At 35.8% G+C, this 21,955-nt stretch overlaps 1 protein-coding gene across 17 annotated transcripts in view; it reads right to left on the reverse strand.

The window, feature by feature from the left end:
* Positions 1–21,955, reverse strand: part of DLG2 (discs large MAGUK scaffold protein 2) — a 2,057,646-nt gene that overhangs the window by 478,630 nt on the left and 1,557,061 nt on the right. For all 17 annotated transcript variants that reach the window (XM_053202597.1, XM_027039894.2, XM_053202582.1 and 14 more), the window contains one exon: positions 2,635–2,771. In XM_053202597.1, coding sequence (XP_053058572.1) covers positions 2,635–2,771 — 137 coding nt within the window. The remainder of the gene's footprint in view (positions 1–2,634; positions 2,772–21,955) is intronic.

Consider the following 21,955-nt stretch of genomic DNA (forward strand, 5'->3'; position numbering starts at 1 on the left):
TATTTTATTCATGAGTCAATAAACAATAAAGTTCATATTCTTGAGAGAAGTTGTTAGGTCTTATACCTCGAAAATACTTTTCTGGTTCAGAAGATATAACATCATAAAAAAAAAACTTTTACATTAAAGGCAAAAACAAAAACAAGAATAAAACAAAAAAAAAAAAAAAACAACTAACAACCAGCAAACCAAAAAATGCAGAATGTCTCAAGAATAAAAATAGTAGTTCTACTGTACAGCATAGTGGCTACTGCTAAACAATAATGTATTCCATACTTAAAATTTCCCAAGAGGGTAGATCTTACATTAATTGTTCTCACCACATACAAGCACAAAAGAATAATAGTAGGAGTGAAAAAGAGCTTTGAGAAATGGTGAATATATTTATGGCCTTGATAATGATGATGGTTTCTTGGGTATATAATTAACACCCAAATTCATGGACCTGTATACAGTAAGTATGTAAAGCTTTTTATATGTCAGCCATACAACTACAGCAACAAAAAGGTTTAAAAAAAAGAAAATGATAGCGACCAGGTGGTAAAGAAGCCAAAACTCCTAGCTGCAACTTTGAAGTCATTAATGCCACATTTTTTGCCCATCCACTTTGCCCATACATTTTCTCCTTCCTATGTTCCTTCCTATGTAGTGGCTATTGCCTGGGACGTGGTAAAGTATTCAACATATTACTTGTTAAATAAAGGAATTAATGAATGACTGAATGAAAGATAAAAAAAGGAAGGAAAGAATTGACTGACAAATTCTAGAAAACAAATCACAGCCCATGCTTGGTGGTGACAAGCCAGAGTGCCTGGATTTGAAATCCAGTTCTGTCCATTGTTAACTATATGACCATGGACAAGTTAAGAAACATCTCCATACCTCAGTTCCTTTTTGTTTATATAGAATAGGTTGCTGTGATAAACATATATTACAAAAAATGACTTTTAAAGACATGGAACATGCCAAATAAATACTAGTTATCAAGATGATTATAAAGGTCTTATTCAGAAAATTCAACACCAAGGTCACTGACAACTATGAAACTAGACAAATGGGGCTAAAGACAAGCTGTCTAAAGCCCAGGGAAGTGGGCATAATGCACTGTGAGGTTCAACCTCCAAAACTTGCACATCACAGAAACCGCAGCTCTGTCAAGAATATAGGTTGATCTTTTCCAAATGTGTGTTGGAGATAACGGCTCCTTGCAGTGATTAGAGGCCATGTTTTACAAGGGCAGACATATGACTAGAAATGAATATACTTATCTTACTTGAGAACTCTCTTCTATTAATTTTCTGTATTTGATAATTATCTTGTAGATTTTGTATAAAACAGTAAATGGAGATAAAGAAGTTTTATTAAATGCAATCCCAAATTTTTACTGCTTATATGCTGCCTTAATTTTGCTTTTATTTATCATATAACTCCATGACTTAGAAAGGGCAGCCATGTGTTAGTGTCAGTCATTGCTCAAGGCTCCTGAAGCATGTAGGCAGCTGGCAAATAAAATAGCTGTAAAAATTCTGTCTGAGGGGAGAGGAGGAAGGGATCCATTTACACATGTGACAGAAGTCATATATTTTAACTTTGTTTTTTATTTTTTAAAATTTACATCCAAATTAGTATACAGTGAAGCAATGATTTCAGGAGTAGATTCCTTAATGCCCCTTACCCATTTAGCTCATCCCCCCTCCCACAACCCCTCCAGCAACCCTCAGTGTTCTCCATATTTATGAGTTTCTTTTGTTTTGTCCCCCTCCCTATTTTTATATTATTTTTGTTTCTCTTCCCTTATGTTCATCTGTTTTGTCTCTTAAAGTCCTCATATGAGAGACAGAAGTCATATAATGAACTGTGGGAAATCAGGGACTGCTTATACTGTCTACACTGTTGAATAAGGGACCACAGGGAGACACTGAAATGTATCTAACAATAAACCAGATAGTGGAGTCCCCTTTGTTATATAAAGCCCACCTCTCTAGCAGTTTGAATGTAACACTCTCTGGCTAATGGGTTACATTGGAAAAAAAAAAAAAACATAATCTCTGTGTCTTGCTGTATCTACAAAAACTAGTGAAAATTCAGATTTGTTTTTAAAATGTCAATAAAGCAGATACAATTGAAATCTCCCACCACAAAATCTGCTCTCCCTTCTGTCCTATTTCTGCCAGCAATCACTGTTATGAATTAAATGTGGCTGTTCTCCCGAATTCATATGTTGAAGTTCTAACCCCCAATATGACTATACTTGGAGATAGAGTCTTTAGACAGTAATTAAGGTTATTAATTAAATGAGGTAAGGGTGTAGTCCTAACCCGATAGGACTGGGGGCCTCATAAGAAGAGAAAGAGAGATCTCTCTCTCAGCATAAGCACAGAGAAAGGCCATCTGAGGATGCAACAAGAAGATGGTTGTCTGCAAGCAGGAAGAGAGATCTCACCAGGAACTGAATGGGCCAGAACCTTGACCTTGAACTTCCCAGCTTCCAGAACTCTGAGTAAAATAAATTTTTTGTTGTGGAAGTCACCTTGTCTATGGTATTTTGTTATGACAGCCTGAACTAACACAGTCATACATTGGGAAACAAGAGCTTTATAAATACACACATAGTTTTGCATGAGTCACACTTACCATTAGCAGTCTATCTCCCACTTGCAACCTTCCATCTTTCTGTGCAGCTCCCCCATCTATAATTTTAGTTACATAAATGCTGTTGTCTCCGGGAATGTGTTGGTTCCCCACACCTCCTGCAATACTGAAGCCTAAACCTATGGGAAAGAAACAGAAAAAACAAAAGTGTTTTTTTTTTTTAAGAAAATACAATTAGCCATATTAAAACAGTCTAAAAAATTAATCCTCAGTTTACTACAACAGTAATAAATGATAGTAAGGATTCTACTTCAATTGATTTTGTTCTTTAAATATTTGAAAGTTTATTGATTAATGCTAAGGAGGCAAAGCTTTTTTAGTCAAGCCCACATGGTCATTAGTTTTGTTCTATTCCAAGACTGTACACCTAACTGCTGTTGCCTAGATAATTAGGTCATAATGGGTGACTGGCCAGAATAGGGATCAGGCACAAGGATGTGGAAGAATCCTGGGTGAGCTGGGCAAAGCCCAAGTACAGTCCTGTACTGTTGAGTTTATGAGCTCTTCATTGTTGTTGTTGTTACTCTAGCACAGAGAACAGAAGTATTGCCAATCATCTGGGTAGAGACCTAGATACTCTTGATATTTCAAGATTAAAAGCACAGCTATTAGAAAATTCCACAAATTCTGAGACAAGAGCCACAAGGAAGATACATTAGATATTTATGTAATAATTTCAGAGAGAAGGTAAGGCAAAAAGAAATGAGATGCTTGTCTTTTGTATTTTCTTCTGCGTCCACCCTGTCATACTTTCATACTTCCTGGCACTTATTAACTGATAGTAAGACTTGTAACACACAAGAAATTAATCATTCCTGTACAAAGTCTAAAGAAGCAAAAATAGATCATATAGTGTGACTCTATTATTTTTATAACAAATTACAGAATATCAGATCATTTTAAACATGGCTGTTTCCAATTTTGAGAGATAAATGTATACTGTAATATAGCTGACAAAACTTTTATTTATATTAAACTATGGAATGATAAAAATAGAGTTATTTTAAAAATCTTTATGGAGCCATTTTCAAAGAATGACTGATAGACTTTTTAAAGTGTAAAAATAAAAAAAATCCTTTCCAGAATATGATTGACTACAATTCAGTGCAATACTCGTAGCATATTTATTCATTACATTTCAAATTATAATAATTACCACGCAAATTACTCATAAAGATATAAATCAAAGGATTTGTTACTAAAGGCATAGGAAATTTCTATAACTTACTTGGTTTAAGAATTTATTTTTTTTAACAAACCATCCACCTAGCTATCTTGTTTAAAAAAGAAACATACCCATTTTACAATAAAACAATCATAAAATTTTTTGGCACTTTATATGATAACAAAGAAACTACTTAAATAAACTCCATTTCCACTACACTTTTATTGAATAAATGTTGAATAGGGTTCTTAATGGCATAAATGATTAGATAATGGAGAAATAATGGCATAGTAAATTATAAAGTAACACCTCTGAAATTACATTTGAAATGAAATAATTTTTTGTTAAATTAACTATAATAGTTGTTGAAATAAATGGAAAATGGATTTAAATTGATAGGGCAATTAAAATAATTATTACCTAATTTCCTACTTAAAGTGGGTAATTATTCTTTATTGATGCTTTGACATCTCATAGATCTATACATATATTTACCTCAGATTTAAAGAATTTGTTTTTGAGCAAAAGATGACCAAGAGCAAGTAAAATGCTCCCAATTAGCTTTTCCTATGAAATTTAAAATACATTTTACCTCATATTTTCAAAACGGTTATTTTGCATTTATATATTATTATAGATTAGTTAAAAAATAAATTTATAAAAGTTTTATATCTGCCTGCTAGGATCAATCTACTGCATTTACATCCACTATAATAATAGTAAATGCCACAGGCTGACTGAGTTACAGAAAAGCTAAGGAAACAAATTACCACCATAAATAAGGTTAAGTCCAACAAAGGGAGTAACTATGCAGTTGACATGTGAAGCTGAAGATTGTACCAAGGCAATAAAATCACTATACTGTAGACATAAACATATCAGCTAAAAAGGAAATATTTTTTCCCTTGAAATTAGGTTTAAGTACTTCTTTTTAACTGGTGACTCTGCTCAAGGTGAAACAAGCTATTTTTATTAAGAACAAGAAAATGTTTCTGAGGGTACAGAATTGGAAATTTTCCTTGATTTCTCTGACTTTGATGGAACATGGATACATTGAAAAGTAATCAGCATTTAATCAACACTCAGCCGTATACTTGATATTTAATTCAACATAAGTAAATATGTAGCTATGTCTACAACCAGAACACAAATTTATTTACTGGTGGGGGTATCCATCTGTGTTATAAGATTGAACCTGTCCCCATTCATTCAACAAACATCTCCTGAGTACCTGCTATGAGTTGTATAAGCAGTTTCTATCAAGTGTTGTCAATATAATGTAAAGGAAGGATTGGCCAAAACACTATAGAGATAGACATCCATATGAATGAGTGTGGTTGAACCTGGCTGAAGCAATATTCTAAGCCTAGATGGTACCAATGATTTTTGGAGGAATACTTGATGAAGACAAATATGGGCTAAAACCACTGAGCAATCCAAACTTATCAGTTCGGAGGCACTGGGTGTTTCTTGCATATACAGTGTTAAAGCAGGGTCAGATGCCTATGTTATAGAACCATTCTATTCCCTCATTAGGTAATATATTCTTCCTTTATTCCAGTCTAGACACACTTGTAGCCTTGATACTTCTCCAACACAGTGGACATACTCCTACCTTACAGCATTTGCTCTAGCTGTTTCCTCTGCCTGGAATATACTTCCTTCAGGGTTTTGTTCAAATCTTGATTTCTCTAGAATCTTGAACCTCACTTCCTATTTAATACTGTCTTCTAACCATATACCCTACTTTTTTATACTGATCTACTTTTCATTTTTCCTTAGCACTTATCACCTTGTAACATATGTCACCCATGTAGTTTATTTTTTTATTGTCAGTCTCCTTGATGAAAATATAAAATCCATTAAAACGGATTTTTGTCATTTTATTTTATGCAATAGAACAAGGCCAGTTATATAGTGACCTAATAATTATGTATTAAAGGAATGAATGAGGGGCGCTTGGATGGCTCAGTCGGTTATGCGTCCTTCTTCAGCTCTGGTCATTTTCTCATGGTTTGTGAGTTTGAGCCTCATGTAGGGCTCAGTGCTGACAGCTCAGAGCCTGGAGCCTGCTTCGGATTCTGTGTCTCTCTCTTTCTCTGTGCCTCCCCTGCTTGCGCTCTGTCTCTCTCAAAAATAAATAAACATTAGAAAAAATTTAAAAAAATAAAAAAGGAATGAATAATGAACAATGAATAAACATATTAATATAAGACGAGGAAGAAAGCCTCCCCTAAGAGATGAAGCTTGTGGCCTTAATGAACAAGGAACAGCTAAAAAAGTGGACACTGTTGGTTGGAGTGGATAATTGTATGAGGCACTACATGCCTCAGGTGAACTCTGATCTCTGTCCCGAGTCTGCACAGAGTTTATGCCAACCACTGAGCAGGCAATGGGGCAACAGCAGACCCAGCTTCACATCCTGATTCCTTCATCAACTGACTATATAAATTGGAGCCAGAATGGTCTCGTCTGTGATAAAGGAGTAAGTATATCCATGTTCCATAGTAGTTAGCACATAAAAGATGCTTGATAAATAAAAATTCTCTGCTCTCAATAAGCTCTCAGGTTGTCTTGAGAAAAAGATATTTAAACACCTTGACATGATTTAACTGGCTAGAACAAGTTCTATAATGTCACTAGTGTTATGTGAGCCCAGAGGAGAACATGACTTACTTAGAGGAAGAGAAGAATCAACAAGAGGTTTAGGAATTGGGCTGAGCTTTGAAGGTTAATTTAAAATCAATAACAGAGAACACACCTTTCAAACCAACACATCCTCTGGATTCCCGGCTGACAAAAGGACTAACAAGTCAGCTGCCCTAACTTACATTACACAATGCTCATAAAATCCTGGCTTTTGGGGCTGGAAATTGAGACAGAAATGCCTGGCAAACACTCAACATATGTACTTAAAATAAGCCAGAAAGGTTTCTAACAAGATAAATACAGTGAGGATTATGAAGATGTAAGTAAAGAGCATTACAAATAGCAAAAACATTGATTTTACAGAGGTGACCAATTTATAGAATTGATCATCATTTTGAAAATTAGCATCCATGATGAAGAAATGGCCCTGGACCATCAGGTAATGACAAACTAATCATTTATAAAACAGTGAAAACAGTTGGTAGGTCTCACCAAAAACACTGACCTTAACATAATCTACTATGGAATGTTTGGCTATTAAGAATAGTACTAAACATGCCTATGCATGTGCCAGTAATAAACAAAGCTGACACAGAAATATGTAAATATTAAAATCATAAAGGGAAGTAAAATTAGTGGATGTTTCTGAATGCGAGTAAAGAAAACAAACAGGTGAAACTTAAACACCTAATTCCCGAGGCAATTAAAAACCGATGTATTTGACAAACCCATGATGTGCAAACAGAAATCCGGGATTACACCTATCTTCTACAGCTGGGTTCCTCTTTCCATATTTCTTGCATATCCCCACCAAAGTGAAACTCCTCAGGTTAAGAAAGCAGGAAAAGACCTCTCTGACCTCAGCCGTAGCAATTTCTTACTTGACACATCCCCAAAGGCAAGGGAATTAAAAGCAAAAATGAATTCTGGGACCTTATGAAGATAAAAAGTTTCTGCACAGCAAAGGAAACCAACAACAAAACTAAAAGGCAACCAACGGAATGGGAAAAGATATTTTCAAATGACATATGACAAAGGGCTAGTATCCAAAATCTATAAAGAGCTCATCAAACTCCACACCCAAAAAACAAATAACCCAGTGAAGAAATGGGCAGAAAACATGAATTGACACTTCTCTAAAGAAGACATCCGGATGGCCAACAGGCACATGAAAAGATGCTCAACGTCGCTCCTCATTAGGGAAATACAAATCAAAGCCACACTCAGATATCACCTCATGCCAGTCACAGTGGCCAAAATGAACAAATCAGGAGACTATAGATGCTGGAGAGGATGTGGAGAAACAGGAACCCTCTTGCACTGTTGGTGGGAATGCAAATTGGTGCAGCCACTCTGGAAAACAGTGTGGAGGTTCCTCAAAAAATTAAAAATAGACCTACCCTATGACCCAGCAATAGCACTGCTAGGTATTTCCCCAAGGGATACAGGAGTGCTGATGCATAGGGGCACTCGTACCCCAATGTTTATAGCAGCACTCTCAACAATAGCCAAATTATGGAAAAAGCCTAAAGGTCCATCAACTGATGAATGGATAAAGAAACTGTGGTTTATATACACAATGGAGTACTATGTGGCAAAGAGAAAGAATGAAATATGGCCCTTTGTAGCAACGTGGATGGAACTGGAGAGTGTGATGTTAAGTGAAATAAGCCATACAGAGAAAGACAGATACCATATGTTTTCACTCTTCGGTGGATCCTGAGAAACTTAACAGAAACCCATGGGAGAGGGAAAGGAAAAAAAAAAAACAAAAGAGGTTAGAGTGGAAGAGAGCCAAAGCATAAAGGACTCTTAAAAACTGAGGACAAACTGAGGGTTGATGGGGGGTGGGAGGGAGGGGAGGGTGTGTGATGGGTATTGAGGAGGGCACCTTTTGGGATGAGCACTGGGTGTTGTATCGAAACCAATTTGACAACAAACTTCATATATCAAAAAAAAAAAAAACAAAACTCCTCAGGTTAGCATAGGACATTCAGGCATAGGAAAAGGAATGTCTGAATCTTGTTAAAACCTTTAATTTAACCTTGTTCCACACAAAACCTTTTCTTCATGCTATAAAGTAGAGCAAGAGGAGGAACAGATCATAGTTCACCCTTTTCCCTTGTTGCCTGCCTACACTGGAGAGCAGGTGTTAATGAGGGGTGGGGAACTGAAAGCAAAATTCTTGGCAGCAGAGACTGATGCATTGTGCTTGAGAAGCTCAGAATAAAAACTCAAATGTTTCAAAGAGTTGTACCATTACAGTGTTCCCAGATATTCATTGTGGGCGTAAAGAATTAATCCCCATGATGTCGATAACTTGGTTCAACTTCATTTTATGTGACTTTACCAGGAGAACACTCTTGGGGCTTCTCCAAACAACTAAATATTATTAAGCAGTCTGTTTCTTCAGAGTTTATCTAGGATCTGCTAGGTAAGGTGTTTACTGCTTTACAGAAAACATTCTGTACATTCTGACTACATGTTTTTATTAAAGGAAACAGAATCCATCCTGAACCCTGGCTTAGAAAAGACCTGTTTTAGAAAACACCCACCCATGAAGTCATTTTAGCTTCGAAATGTGCAAGCATTTCAGTTAAAAAACAACACACAAAACTTTACCTGTGAATCTGGTCCACACAGATAACAGACTATTTGACATCTCTTCCCCTCCAGAAAGATAACTTTGCTTAGATAAATACCAAAAATTCACATTTCATTTTAATTTGAAAGACTAATTAATCTCACTGGGCACTGTTGGCATGGTTAATTAAAAGCCAAAGCTTTATTTACTCACTTTCTGGATTCTCCCTGTGTCCAAAAGACAAAATTTAGGGTTGAATGAAGTGGTTCTGTTTAAAATTCCATGGCACTGGCTAAGCATGCTCAATTCTGCTTAAAGAATCTCTCACACATCACCCAAGTAACTTAACAGAGTCAATTTTCCAAACTTTTTCTCTATGTACCTCAAAATTCCCATGCATTCTTTTAGCACATCACTTTGACTATTTTATTGTGAAAAGTCCCGTGTTTTACTGTTTTTCCCATTCATTTTTTTCTAAACCTAAACCTTCCCTTCTACTCTGGAACTTTACTCATTATTTCTCCCCCCAGCACCCAATATTAAACTTTTTACCGTGATGTTTTTCTTCTTCGGCTTTGACCCTGCCTCTGTCCTAGCCTGAGAACATCTAACCTTGAACTTCCCCCAGCCTCCTCACTGTTAAGCACTGAAGCTTTTACATGGTTACTTACAGTTAATGTTAACCTTAAAAACAAATCTGCCAGTTATTTTACCAGCAAAAAATGAGTTTATGTGGCAATAGAAGAGAAATGCAATTCAGAACAAACAAGCTATAGCAAAACCATAGGCAAATCTGGGGAACAAAGGAGAGAAGCACTCTTTTGTAGAGGAAAGGAAAAATTTGGAAGGGCTGTTATAAACAAAAAGCTTATTGGAGTAAACTGGGAGTATAGTGACTTTTCATTGGCTGAGTTGAGAGTCTCTCAGTGATTGGGCTGTTGCCAGGGGAAAAGGAAAAGCTTTATTCCTTCTGCTGGGATACAAAAGTAGCAGCTAAAGTCCAAAGGCCTTGCAAGGTATATCTTTCCTTTTGGGTCTGCAATTGACCACAAGCGTTAGGCATGAGAGCTCCCCCTTCTGGCCTCTCGAGTCTATTTTAGTGGTTTTTCTTTTCTAATTTTCACCTTGCTGTTTTCTTCTTCTTTTTTCTTAAATATTTATTTTTACTTTTGAGATAGAGATAGAGAGAGAGAGAGAGAGAGAGAAACAGAGTGTGAGCAGGGGACAGGAAGAGAGAGGGGAGACACAGAATCCACAGCAGGCTCCAGGTTCTAGCTGTTAGCAAAGAGCTGGGCTCAGGATTTGAACCCACAAACCTTGAGATCATGACCTGAGCTGAAGTCGGATGCTTAACTGACTAAGCCACCCCGACGTGCCAGCACCACATTACTGTTTTCTTATCAGAAACATTCTTCTCAATCTTTATCCATCTTGCTCAATACATCACAACTGACTCAAGTGGCATCTGCTGAGTTGAACTATGTCCCATCAAAAAATATGTTACGGTCCTAGGTAACTGGTGACTTTGAATGTGACTTTATTTGGAAACAGGGTCTTTGCAGATGTAATCAATTTATGATGAGTTTATGCTGACTATACTTTCTTAGTAAGAAGATGAAAATTTAGACACAGAAACAGACACACAGGAAACAGTGCAGGTGATGACAAAGGCAGAGGTTGTGGTGATGTATCTATAAACCTAAAAGTGCCAAGGACTGCAAGCAACCACCGAAAAAGAGACATGGAACAAACTCTCTCAGGGCTCTCCAGAGGAATAAATCTTGCTGATACCTTGATCTCAGATCTAGGCTCCAGAATGTTGAGAAGATAACTTTCTGTTGTTTCAAGTCACCCAGTTTGTGGTAATTTGTTACAGTAGTCCCAGTAAACTAAGACAGCATCTAATCTTTATGGTCTGAGTGGTTGTGCATATCTATCTCCTTTCTTTCCAATGGAAATCTTACTTATTATTTATTTATTTTTATTTTTTGTTTTAGTGTCATTCTCTCCTGTGATGAAGATGACTGAGGTAACTACGAACCAGTTCCAGCAGGCAAAGAGCCCAGCCAGTAATACAGAATTTTCTTCCAAAAGGCCAGAAAAATTTTGATGGGCCTTTGCTCTTTCTGCATTACATAAAACATTACCTATTGCTTTTTCATTCCTATACTCACAACATGAGATTGCCCTGTTTTTTCTCTATTTCTCTTACTACTTCTCTCCTCATTTTATTTATCTTCATTTTATTGCTGTAAAACAGTGATTCTCAGAATGTGATCCTCATACCAGTGGCATTAGCATCATGTAGGAGCTTGTTGGATTTGCAAAATTGAGGGCCCATGCCAGATATCCTGAATCAGAAACCCCAGGGATGCATGCTAAATTTGATGACCATAACTCTAAAATAATATTCTCCAAAGTATATTCCACAAAATCTCATTCTCTCTATACTCTCTTTCTTGTCTCATTTACCATGGCTAGGTGTCCAAACTTCCTGTACCTCCATCACTCTTTCAGGCTTGATTTCTCACCTTAAACTCCTAAGCTTGAAAGAATGCACTCATAACTTCCCTTCAAAACTGACCTCCTTTCCTGTCTTCTGTGTTTTCCAATTAAATTAATATTTCAGATTGAACTGGAAGCTGTTTAATGTTTGACATCACACTTATTCACCAGTAGATCCCAGAGACTATTATAATATCTGGCAGACAGTTACTGGGCAATATTTATTGTAATAAAGTATAATACAGTAGTTATTATGTTTTGTCAGAAGCCTCAGTGAATATAAATATAAATGTGAATGTAAAACTCCTCTCTCTACGACTATTTCAATAAACCAAGTATTTATCCAATCATGCCTGTTTTCTTGTAAAAGCCTCATGACCACATTCCCTGATTCCAATCTTTCCCTGCCTGATTCTCTGATCTATTCTGCAAATATTTTCCAGGTTATTTTTTTTTCCAAATTCTTTTGTCGTCATGTTGCTCTATTACTTGAAATTGTCTATCACTGTTGACTTTCTGTAGGAACTCTGCATACCCTTTCTCACTATTCCTTATTTCCTGCTACTAAGCTTCCCCCAGGCAAGCTGACCTTGCTGTAGTGTTTTGATTTAGCTTGTGTTGTTACCCTTGTTCTCCGCATTTGAAATACCTTCACCAACTTAATTTTCAAGAACACTCAGGTCTTTGCCAACTCAAACTCACAAGGGTACTTCATTTCTAAGTTGAACTCTAGTAGAACCAATGATATCTATCAGCCTTTTCACTTCTATTTCAATAGAATGAGTTAACCAATTCAACAAACATTTATTGATGACTAGCCTAAACAATGTGATTATATCACTGAATCAGAGATCTATGGTTCTTTTCTAGTGGAGGGTAGGACAAGAAATGAGAAAAACCAAACCACCTCAGTGTGGTAAGTGTTGGTAGGAGAGGAACAGGGGCTACGGGCACACAGAGGTGGGTTGCCTATCTTGAGTGTCAGAGAAGTCTGACTGGAGGTCCTAATATCCAATCTGAGACCTGGAAGATGAAAGTGACCCAGGATAAAAAGGAGGAATTGGGGAGAGAACATCCTGCAGAGGGAAAAATGCATTAAAAGACCCACAGTTTGACAAAATGAAAATAATTCAGGGGAAAGCAACAAACAGTCTTTAGCAAAATACTAGCTCCAAGAGAAGAAACTAACTTTTGTACTCACCAATGTACACTTAGTCCGTGGACTGAACCTAAGAAATAGTTTGGGATAAATGAATGACTGGGGACAGGAAGACACTTTCTTCACTGAATTAGAAGGGAAGATAAAAGGATGACACAGATAAAGGTTAGGATAATAGGTTTAATATCAGGACACTAAAGGAGTTCTCATCTTCAATTTACTCTGATAACAAGAAATTATGCTTGTTTGAAATTAAGCCAAGAATGAGGGAATTAGTGAGGTTAGAGATTTGAAGAAAGTGCGGAAGTTTGAAAGAGCTATTATAGAAAATAGAAGGGATAATTGATTGCAGAAATTCAGAAAAATTGTAAGGAATTGTTGATTGTCTAATTAATGACTATGAATTAATGATTTCACTATTCTGATATGTATTTTTTTTTCCTTTAGCAATTGTCTGGGTATAAGCATAGAAAGTGTAAGTAGTTAGATTAAGTAACTTTACAAAATAATCTTTTTTGTGCTTTGATTTTCTCCAACTAAATTATATGATCCTAGAAAGCAGGAGTTGCATAAAATAGACCATATTTAGCATGGCACTCGCATATAGTAATTTCTCAATAAATAGTTTAATGATTGAATTGTTAAAAGACCAAATGACCATATGGCATAGGTATTCTTTTAAATTTAAAGCATATCACATTAACAGAGATGTGTACACTTCAGCTGAGTACTTTACTCAATAAAAAAAATGCACCAGAATAACTCATAATGAATATTTTTAATGTGCCAATAACTATGTTGAATGCCTAAGAATTAATGGAGAGTACATCAGTGTCTATTTTGTTTAAAGGAACAATAGAAAAATATGAAAATATTTACTCTGTTAACTCCAAGACTGATCAACATAACTTGCTTTCATCCTTACAAATGAAATACCAGTTCCAATCATAGTTGACTGCTCATGGGACCATATGACAGAATGTAATTAGATGCTTTCTTACTGTTTTACAGTCTGTTTTATTGTACTTGAAATGGAATATCCTCCATGCTTCCAGCATTGAAATATAACCTAAGTGATAGACACTGCCTCTACCTATCAACTGCATCTGTCTGTGTGGTTTTCCCAGGTCAATTCTAGCTGCCAGTGCAAACCAAGGTCATTAACGTTCACCTCTGAATAAAAGCCATCAAAGTAAATGATGATTTAAAAGATGTAAAAATTATCTCACATGTTGAAGATTGATGGGAATGTCCTAGCTGGCAGGGTTGTTGCTGGGGAAAGCAGACTGGAAAATGTGAAGGGTTAATTGAATAGGTCTCTGCAAAGTCTTTCCTAATCCCCACCCTTTTAAATTTAAAGTAATCTCTCTCCATGACCACATAGAATGCTATCTTCTAACGACACATCATTTTCTACATTTAATTATAGTTATTTAAAGGAAGTTTTGATATCTAGAACAGGTAATACCTGGTGTAGTATGGACACCAACTAACCAGAAAAGGTACCTGCCATAAACAATTGCTATTGTATGTACCATCTAACTGCCAGCTGTGCCATAAAAAAAATTCATCCCCCCTCTATGCTGACAGTTCTCATTCTGAAGGTAGAGGGAATAATAATGCTTTTATTTATGTTCCCCAGGCATGTTATAAATGAAGTAGATATTTCAAAATTAATTTTTAAAATCAATTAATGAATTAAATAAAGATCACTGAATACTTTTTTCATGAGCATGCCTTAATTGTGCAGGGAAAGGGTTCAGGTTAGTAAAATAAAGTGGTAGGTTATTTCATTCATTCACTAAAAACACTCAGTTCTACTCGCTATTAGTTTTATAGGGCTGCCCGAACAAAGTGCCACAAACTGGAATCCTTAACAGAAATTTTTCGTCTGAGAATTCTGAAGATCAGAAGTGCAGTTCAAGGCATCAGCAGGGGCAATTCCTTCTGAGGACTGTGGAGGAAAATCTGCTTCCTGTCTCTCTCCTAGTTTATGGTGGATTGCTGGACATCTTTGGAATTCCTTGGGTTATAGGAATATGCCCCCCCCAAATTCTGCCTTCATCTTCACATGATGTCCCCTGTGTGTGTGTGACCCTGTGTCCAACTTTCCTCTTTTTATAAGGATACCAGTCGTATCAGATTAGGGCCCACCATAATGACCTCATTCTAACTTGATCATCAGCAAAAACCCTATTTTCAGTTAAGAATATATATACACAGGTACTATGATTTAAGAATTCAAAATATTTTGGGAGGACTCAATTCAATACATGACACCAGCAATGGGAAAGATAAACATGAAGAGGACACAGTTCCTGTCCTCAAGGAGCTCATAAACCAGTGCTTTAGAGGAATGGCAGACAGTAAGGTCAGGGAAAAGTTTTTGGAGACAGTGATAGTGGAGCTGAGTCCTGTTAAATGGCTAGAAGAAGAGAGACAGGGAACAATTCCAAGCAGTAAGAGGAATTCTAGGAATTGAGAGGAATTCTAAGCAGAACTTCTAGAAAAGTATACACAGCCTTGATCATTACAGTCAAAGGAGCCAAGCCAATGGGTTAGGAGGAGATAATAAGAAGACAAGCTAAGTGAAATAGAGGTTCCAGAGGTGCTGTGTTAAGAAGTCTGGACACTGTATTAGAGGCAATGGGAAGCCTTTGAAGAGTTTTAAGGAGGGGAATGACATGACCAGGTTTGATCTCTTAATTCTCCTCATTAGTGGTGGCTGTTGTTTGAAAATACATTAAATTGTAATCTGTGTGGTCAAGACGATGTTCTATTTTTTATAATAAAGCATAATTTACTTCTTTCTCACATTTTAGTGTTTTGTTCTTCACTATATTCAGTTATCACTCATTAAAACACATTTTGGAGAAACTTTTTTTTCTCAATCCTATGTTCATGATCTAGTTTGAAACATATTAGCTTTTTCTGGTCCCCCCTCCCCGTTCCTTCTTTGTCACAGCCTATTCATAAAACTAAACTCTGAAATTTAAAAATATAACATCCACAGGCAGTTGTAATCTGCGAAGAATCTAAACAGTTAACCCTAAATTCATAAATTCATTTATCAGCATATTGTAATTCATCAGTTTCAAATGGGCATTTTCAGCAGATATCTGGTCTCAGTGTTTCATTTGATTATCCTTATGGGTCTCTTTGCAAAGGAGATAATTGGAAAATCTAGATTCAGCTTGGGTCCTATGAAAGAGTGAGAATTACGTAATTGAAATAATTACACAAGTACCTCTTTTTGCAAGGACATTTTACTCACCATCAAACAATGACTGACTTACTATCGGACAGATTTATAAAGCGGTTCACCAATATTTCCAGAATTTATTGTATGATTTCAGACATGCCAAAGAAAATGTTTGGAACCACTGAGTAACAGAGATTCCCTTATTACATTACCTATGACAAGTGCTAATGTCTTCAATTGTACAACAACTGAAGTAATATAACTTTGCTTTGCCATAAAATCTGTTTAATTAAAGATGAAATATATTTATATCAAGTCCTCTGATCTTTATAAAAATCTATTCCATGTTACATAACTAGTTGCACAAAACATGCAGCATGTGCCTTTGGCTTTAATCTTATACTTTCATCCAAGTAGGTTTAATTTTCACAAAGATATACTGTTATATATTTGCATCTTTTTAAGGATTAACAATGCTGAGAGAGAAGAACAAAGCAGGAGGCATCACACTTCCTGATTTCAAGCTATACTATATAGCTGTAGTAACCAAAACAGTATGGTATTGGCATTAAAACAGACAAATAGGTTAGTGGATCAGAATCGAAATACTAGAGGTAAATCCAAGCATTGTCACCTAATGCTTGACAAGTGAATCAAGAATACTTAATGGAGAAAAGACAGTCTAATAAATGGTGCTGGAAAAAATATGGATATTCACATTAAAAAGAATGAAACTTTGACCATTATCTTATACCACTCACAAAATTTATTTTGAAATTAACTAAAGGCTTAAAGGTAAGACTTGAAACCATGAACTCCTAGAAGAAAGCATAGGGAAAAAAGTTTCTTGACTTGTGTCTTGACAATAATTTTTTGGAGATGACACTTAAAGCACAAGCAACAAATTAAAAAATAAAAAGGTGAGACTATATCAAACTAAAAAGTTTTTTCACAAAAAGAAACAATCAAGAAAGTGAAAAGACAATGTATAGAATGGGAAAAAAATATTTGCGAACTATATATCTGATAAGGGGTTGATACCCAAAATATATAAAAATCTCAGAAAACTCAATAGAGAAAAAAAACACACACAAACAAATGGGTAAAAGACTTGAATAGATATTTTTCCAAAGAAGATATACAAATGACCAAAAGATACATGTAAAGATGCTCAACATCACTGGTCATTAGGGAAATGCAAACCAAAACCACAATGAGATATCATCTCACACCTTTTAGAATGGCCATCACCAAAAGATAAGAGATAACAAATGCTGGCAAGGATGTGCACTCTTGGTGGGATTGTATATCAGTATAGCCACTATGAAAAATAGTATGGAGAATCCTCAACAAAAACCAAAAATACTGTATGGTCCAGTAATTCCACTTCTGGGAATATATCATAAAAACAACACTAACTCAGGGTGTTTGGGTGGCTCAGTCAGTTCAGCATCTGACTCGTGATTTCGGCTCAGGTCATGACTCATGGTTTGTGGATTCAAGCCCTGCATCGAGCTCTGCACTGGCTGAGTGAATTGCAATTCTCTCACTCCCTCTCTCTCTGCCCCTTCCCTGCTCTCTCTCTCTCAAAATAAATAAACTTTAAAAAGAAGACAAAACTAACTCAAAATGTAGTTGCCACCCCCATGTTCATAGCATCATTATTTACAATAGCTAAGACATGGAAATAATCTAAGTGTCTATTGATGATGAATGGATAAAGAAGTTGCTTTACACACACACACACACACACACACACTGGAATATTATCACAGCCATGAAATATCATTCATCCATGAAAAATAATGAAATCCTGTTATTTGCAACAACATGGATGAATCTTAAGAATATTATGCTAAGTGAAATAAGTTAAAGAAAAATACTTTATTATCTCACTTTTATGTGAAATCTAAAAAAAATTTAAAAAAACACATAGAGAAAGAGATCAGATTTATGGTTACTAGAGGCAGGGGAGTTTCTGGAGGTGGGCTTGGAGGAAGGTAGTCAAAAGATACAAACTTCCAATTATAAGGTAAATAAGTACTAGGGATGAAATTTACATCACAATGATTATAGTTAACACTGCAGTATCATATATAGGAAAACTCATAAGACAGTAAATCCTGGGGCTCCTGGGTGGCTCAGTTGGTTAAGCATTTGACTCTTGGTTTAGGCTAAGGTCATGATCTCATGGTTCAAGGGTTCAAGTCCCACATTGAGCTCTGGGCTGGCAGTGTGCAGTCTGCTTGGGATTCTCTTTATCTACCTCTCTCTGCCCCTCCTCCCTCGCTCATGTACATGTACATGCATGCACTCTCAAAATAAATAAATAAACTTAAAAAAGAGAGTAAACCTAAGAGTTTTCAATACAAGGGAAAATAAGTTTTGTTTTGTTTTTGTTTTTATTGTATCTAAATACGATGATAAGTGTTAACTAAACATATTCCAGTAATCACTTCACAATATGTGTAGGTCAAACCACTATGCTGCAAACCTTAAATTTTTACAGTGAGGTATGTCAACACCATCCCAATAAAACTAGAAAAAAAGACATGCCATGATAAAACAGCAAATGGATTTTTGGGAAGAATTCACTTACTTTCATCAGGTCTGTTTCCTAATATGTAAGATTGATATAATAATATATGCCATGGATAGTGTGTGGTATAGTAGAAAGATTACTGGCACAAACTTTGGTTCTACCATTTAAAAGCTGTATGACTTTGTAACAAGTTGTTAAGCTACTCTCAGCATCAGTTTTATCAGGGGGATAATAGCTATCTCATAGTATTATAATGAAAATTAATTATAATGTACAAGAAGAAACCACACAGTGTAAGTATTAGTATTCAAAGAATATCCATTCCCTTTCCCTCTCAAAATTGTAATGAGAGTCAAATGTGATGATATTTTTTTAAAAACTATAAATCACATATGCTTATAGAGACTTTATGTATTATTAATGTATAAAGAATAAAATACTAAAATGTAAAATTAGCTATCAGACACAAAGCTATGAGATCATCTGTCACATCAATGTGTATTTTATTTTAAAAACTCTCTTAAAATACTGTCATTCACCATGAGAATTGGGTTTACCCATGGAAGAAAATGAAGTTACAGATCTGGGTTCTAATACTTTGCTCTTACATTATATTCTTAGTGAATCCTCTCCAGTTACTCTACACCTGGGTAAGTTGGAGTTCTTTAACTTTATCAGGAGTCCACAAGTACATAATGTGAAATTTAATTAATAATGTCTGTACATTTGGAACTGTGCTGGAATTGGCAGAAAAATTGCAAAGGTACAGAAACTATAAATATATCTCAATGACTGACACAACTAACTCATAACTTTTAAAGTTATAGGTTCATGCTATCTGAGGCAGCTGTGGGCAGATGGAGATTTAATAAGGGTTTGGCTTAATCACTGCTCTAGAACAGCCTTCACTCTCAAAAGGATCATCAAATACTTTTCATAAGTGTATTGGAGAAAATTAGAGAAATAGCAACTTAATAATAACTATGGTACAATCAATAATGTGATCAGAGCTTTCTGTGTGTGTGTGTGTGTGTGTGTGTGTGTGTGTAAGAGCTTTAACTTTTTTAAGACAAATGGAAGAGAAAAAAGTTGACAAATCAAATCAGGTGAAATCAGACCATACTATAAAAAATAAATTTGTATGCTCGTTCTTTCTTCCAGCATTAAGTTTAAACTCTGTGTCGGGGCACACTAATACAGATCTAAGAGGGATGGGGATCATTTAAAATCCTAGGATGAAAAGGGTGCTGCTGAGGTGGATCACTGTTTTTGTATTGAGCCTCATCTATTGGTCCTGTCTCCATTCAGAGTTCTGCCCACAGAGGGAATCAAATAGACATTACCCAAATTACCTCTCTTTATAATGCTTTTTCACTAGAAAATATTAGGCACTCAATAAATATTTGTTGACTGAATAAACAAACAGAACAGGGTTGTTAATTTCTTATTGAACAAATTGTCTTAAAAGATTTCAGATTCTTATACTCCTTAACTATAGTTTCTTATAACCTACTCCACGTTAATGGGAAATGTACTACATCCTATTGGCTCTGACTTGGGGATTTTGAAGTAAACTATGCATAGAAAATCAGAAATGTTAAGATGCAAGCATTTGTTAAGATTTTGGAAAGTATGCCCATTTGCATCATGGTGATTCTTCATTTTATTTCAACCTCTCCTTCTACCTTTGCCATGATATTTTGGCATTAAAGATGCAAAACAAAAACCAAAAAACATTATCTACAAGCAATGATTCTAGAGGTGAAAGTATATATGTATGTATATCCATAAAAATGCTAACTCAAGCTCCTAAATCTCCCATCCTAAAATGAGCACACTGGGGCTTCCAATTTTATTATTTGTATAGTATATTTTTCTTTTTAATCTATTCTTCAATTTTTGGGCTGTATAACTTGAAGGACTGATTTAGCAAGGGAAAGCTAAGCTGCCTGTTAGTTTCATCAAGTGTGAGTTTCACTTGATTCCAAAGAGGTCAACAGAGAACAACTAAAGTGGATGATCTTTTAGTAGGAGAAAAGTTAGTGGTGCTATCCAGATGAACACCAAATAGTTCAGAGTTTCTGGGGGTTTTCCTTCAGCAAATGAATGTTAAATGACATAAATCTGTGAGGAACAATATTTCTATTTATTATTTACTATATGCCAGGCACTATGGTAAACATATTTTATATATTATGCCTCATTTCATTTAACCTCATTATTTAAAAAAAAGAATGAAGCAGGTATATCACTGTGCAAGCAAGAAAATAAAGATTAAAGAGGTTATATAATTTTCTCAATTTCAGCAATTTAAAAACCAACGGGCCAGGACATGAACTCAAGATTGTCTGGCAGCAAAGCCTTTGCTTTTTTTTTTTTTTTGAACTTTTTTTTAAAACATAATTTATTGTCAGATTGGCTTACATACAGCACCCAGTGCTCATCCCAACAAGTGCCCTCCTCCATGCTCATCCCCCACTTTCCCCTCTCCCCCAACCCCATCAACCCTCAGTTTGTTCTCTGTTTTTAAGAGTCTCTTAGGGTTTGCCTCACCGCCCCCCATGTTTGTAACTATTTTTTTCCTCTTCCCTACCCCCATGGTATTCTGTTAAGTTTCTCAAGAGCCACATATAAGTGAAAACATGATATCTGTCTTTCTCTGACTGATTTATTTCACTTGGCATAATACCCTCCATTTCCTCCTCCAGGTCCATCCATGTTGCTGCAAATGGCATGATTTTACTCTTTCTTATTGCCAAGTAGTATTCCATTGTGTATATAAACCACAATTTCTTTATCCATTCATCAGTTGATGGACATTTAGGCTCTTTCCAAAATTTGGCTATTGTTGAGAGTGCTGCTATAAACATTGGGGCACATGTAACCCCTATGAATCAGCACTCCTGTATCCCGTGGGTAAATTCCTAGCAGGGCTATTGCTGGATCATAGGGAGTTCTATTTTTAATTTTTTGAGGAACCTCCACATTGTTTTCCAGAGCAGATGTACCAGTTTGTATTCCCACCAACAGTGCAAGAAGGTTCCCATTTCTCCACATCCTTGCCAGCATCTATAGTTTCCTATTCGTTCATTTTAGACACTCTGACAGGCGTGAGGTGGTATCTCAGTGTGGCTATGATTTGTATTTCCCTGACGAGGAGAGATGTTGAGCATCATTTTATGTGTCTGTTAGCCATCTGGATATCTTCTTTGGAAAAGTGTCTTTTCATGTCTTCTGCCCATTTCTTCAATGGTTTATTTGTTTTTTGGGTGTGGGGTTTGGTGAGTTCTTTATAGATTTTGGATACTAGCCCTTTGTCTGATATGTCATTTACAAATATCTTTTCCCATTCCATTGGTTGCCTTTTAGTTTTGTTGATCATTTCCTTTGCAGTGCAGAAGCTGTTTAGCTTGATGAGGTCCCAATAGTTCATTTTTGGTTTTAATTCCCTTGCCATTGGAGATGTGTTGAGTAAGAAATTGCTGTGGCTAAAGTCA

The sequence above is a fragment of the Acinonyx jubatus genome, chromosome D1 (assembly GCF_027475565.1).
Source record: "Acinonyx jubatus isolate Ajub_Pintada_27869175 chromosome D1, VMU_Ajub_asm_v1.0, whole genome shotgun sequence".
NCBI classification, from domain to species: Eukaryota; Metazoa; Chordata; class Mammalia; order Carnivora; family Felidae; genus Acinonyx; species Acinonyx jubatus.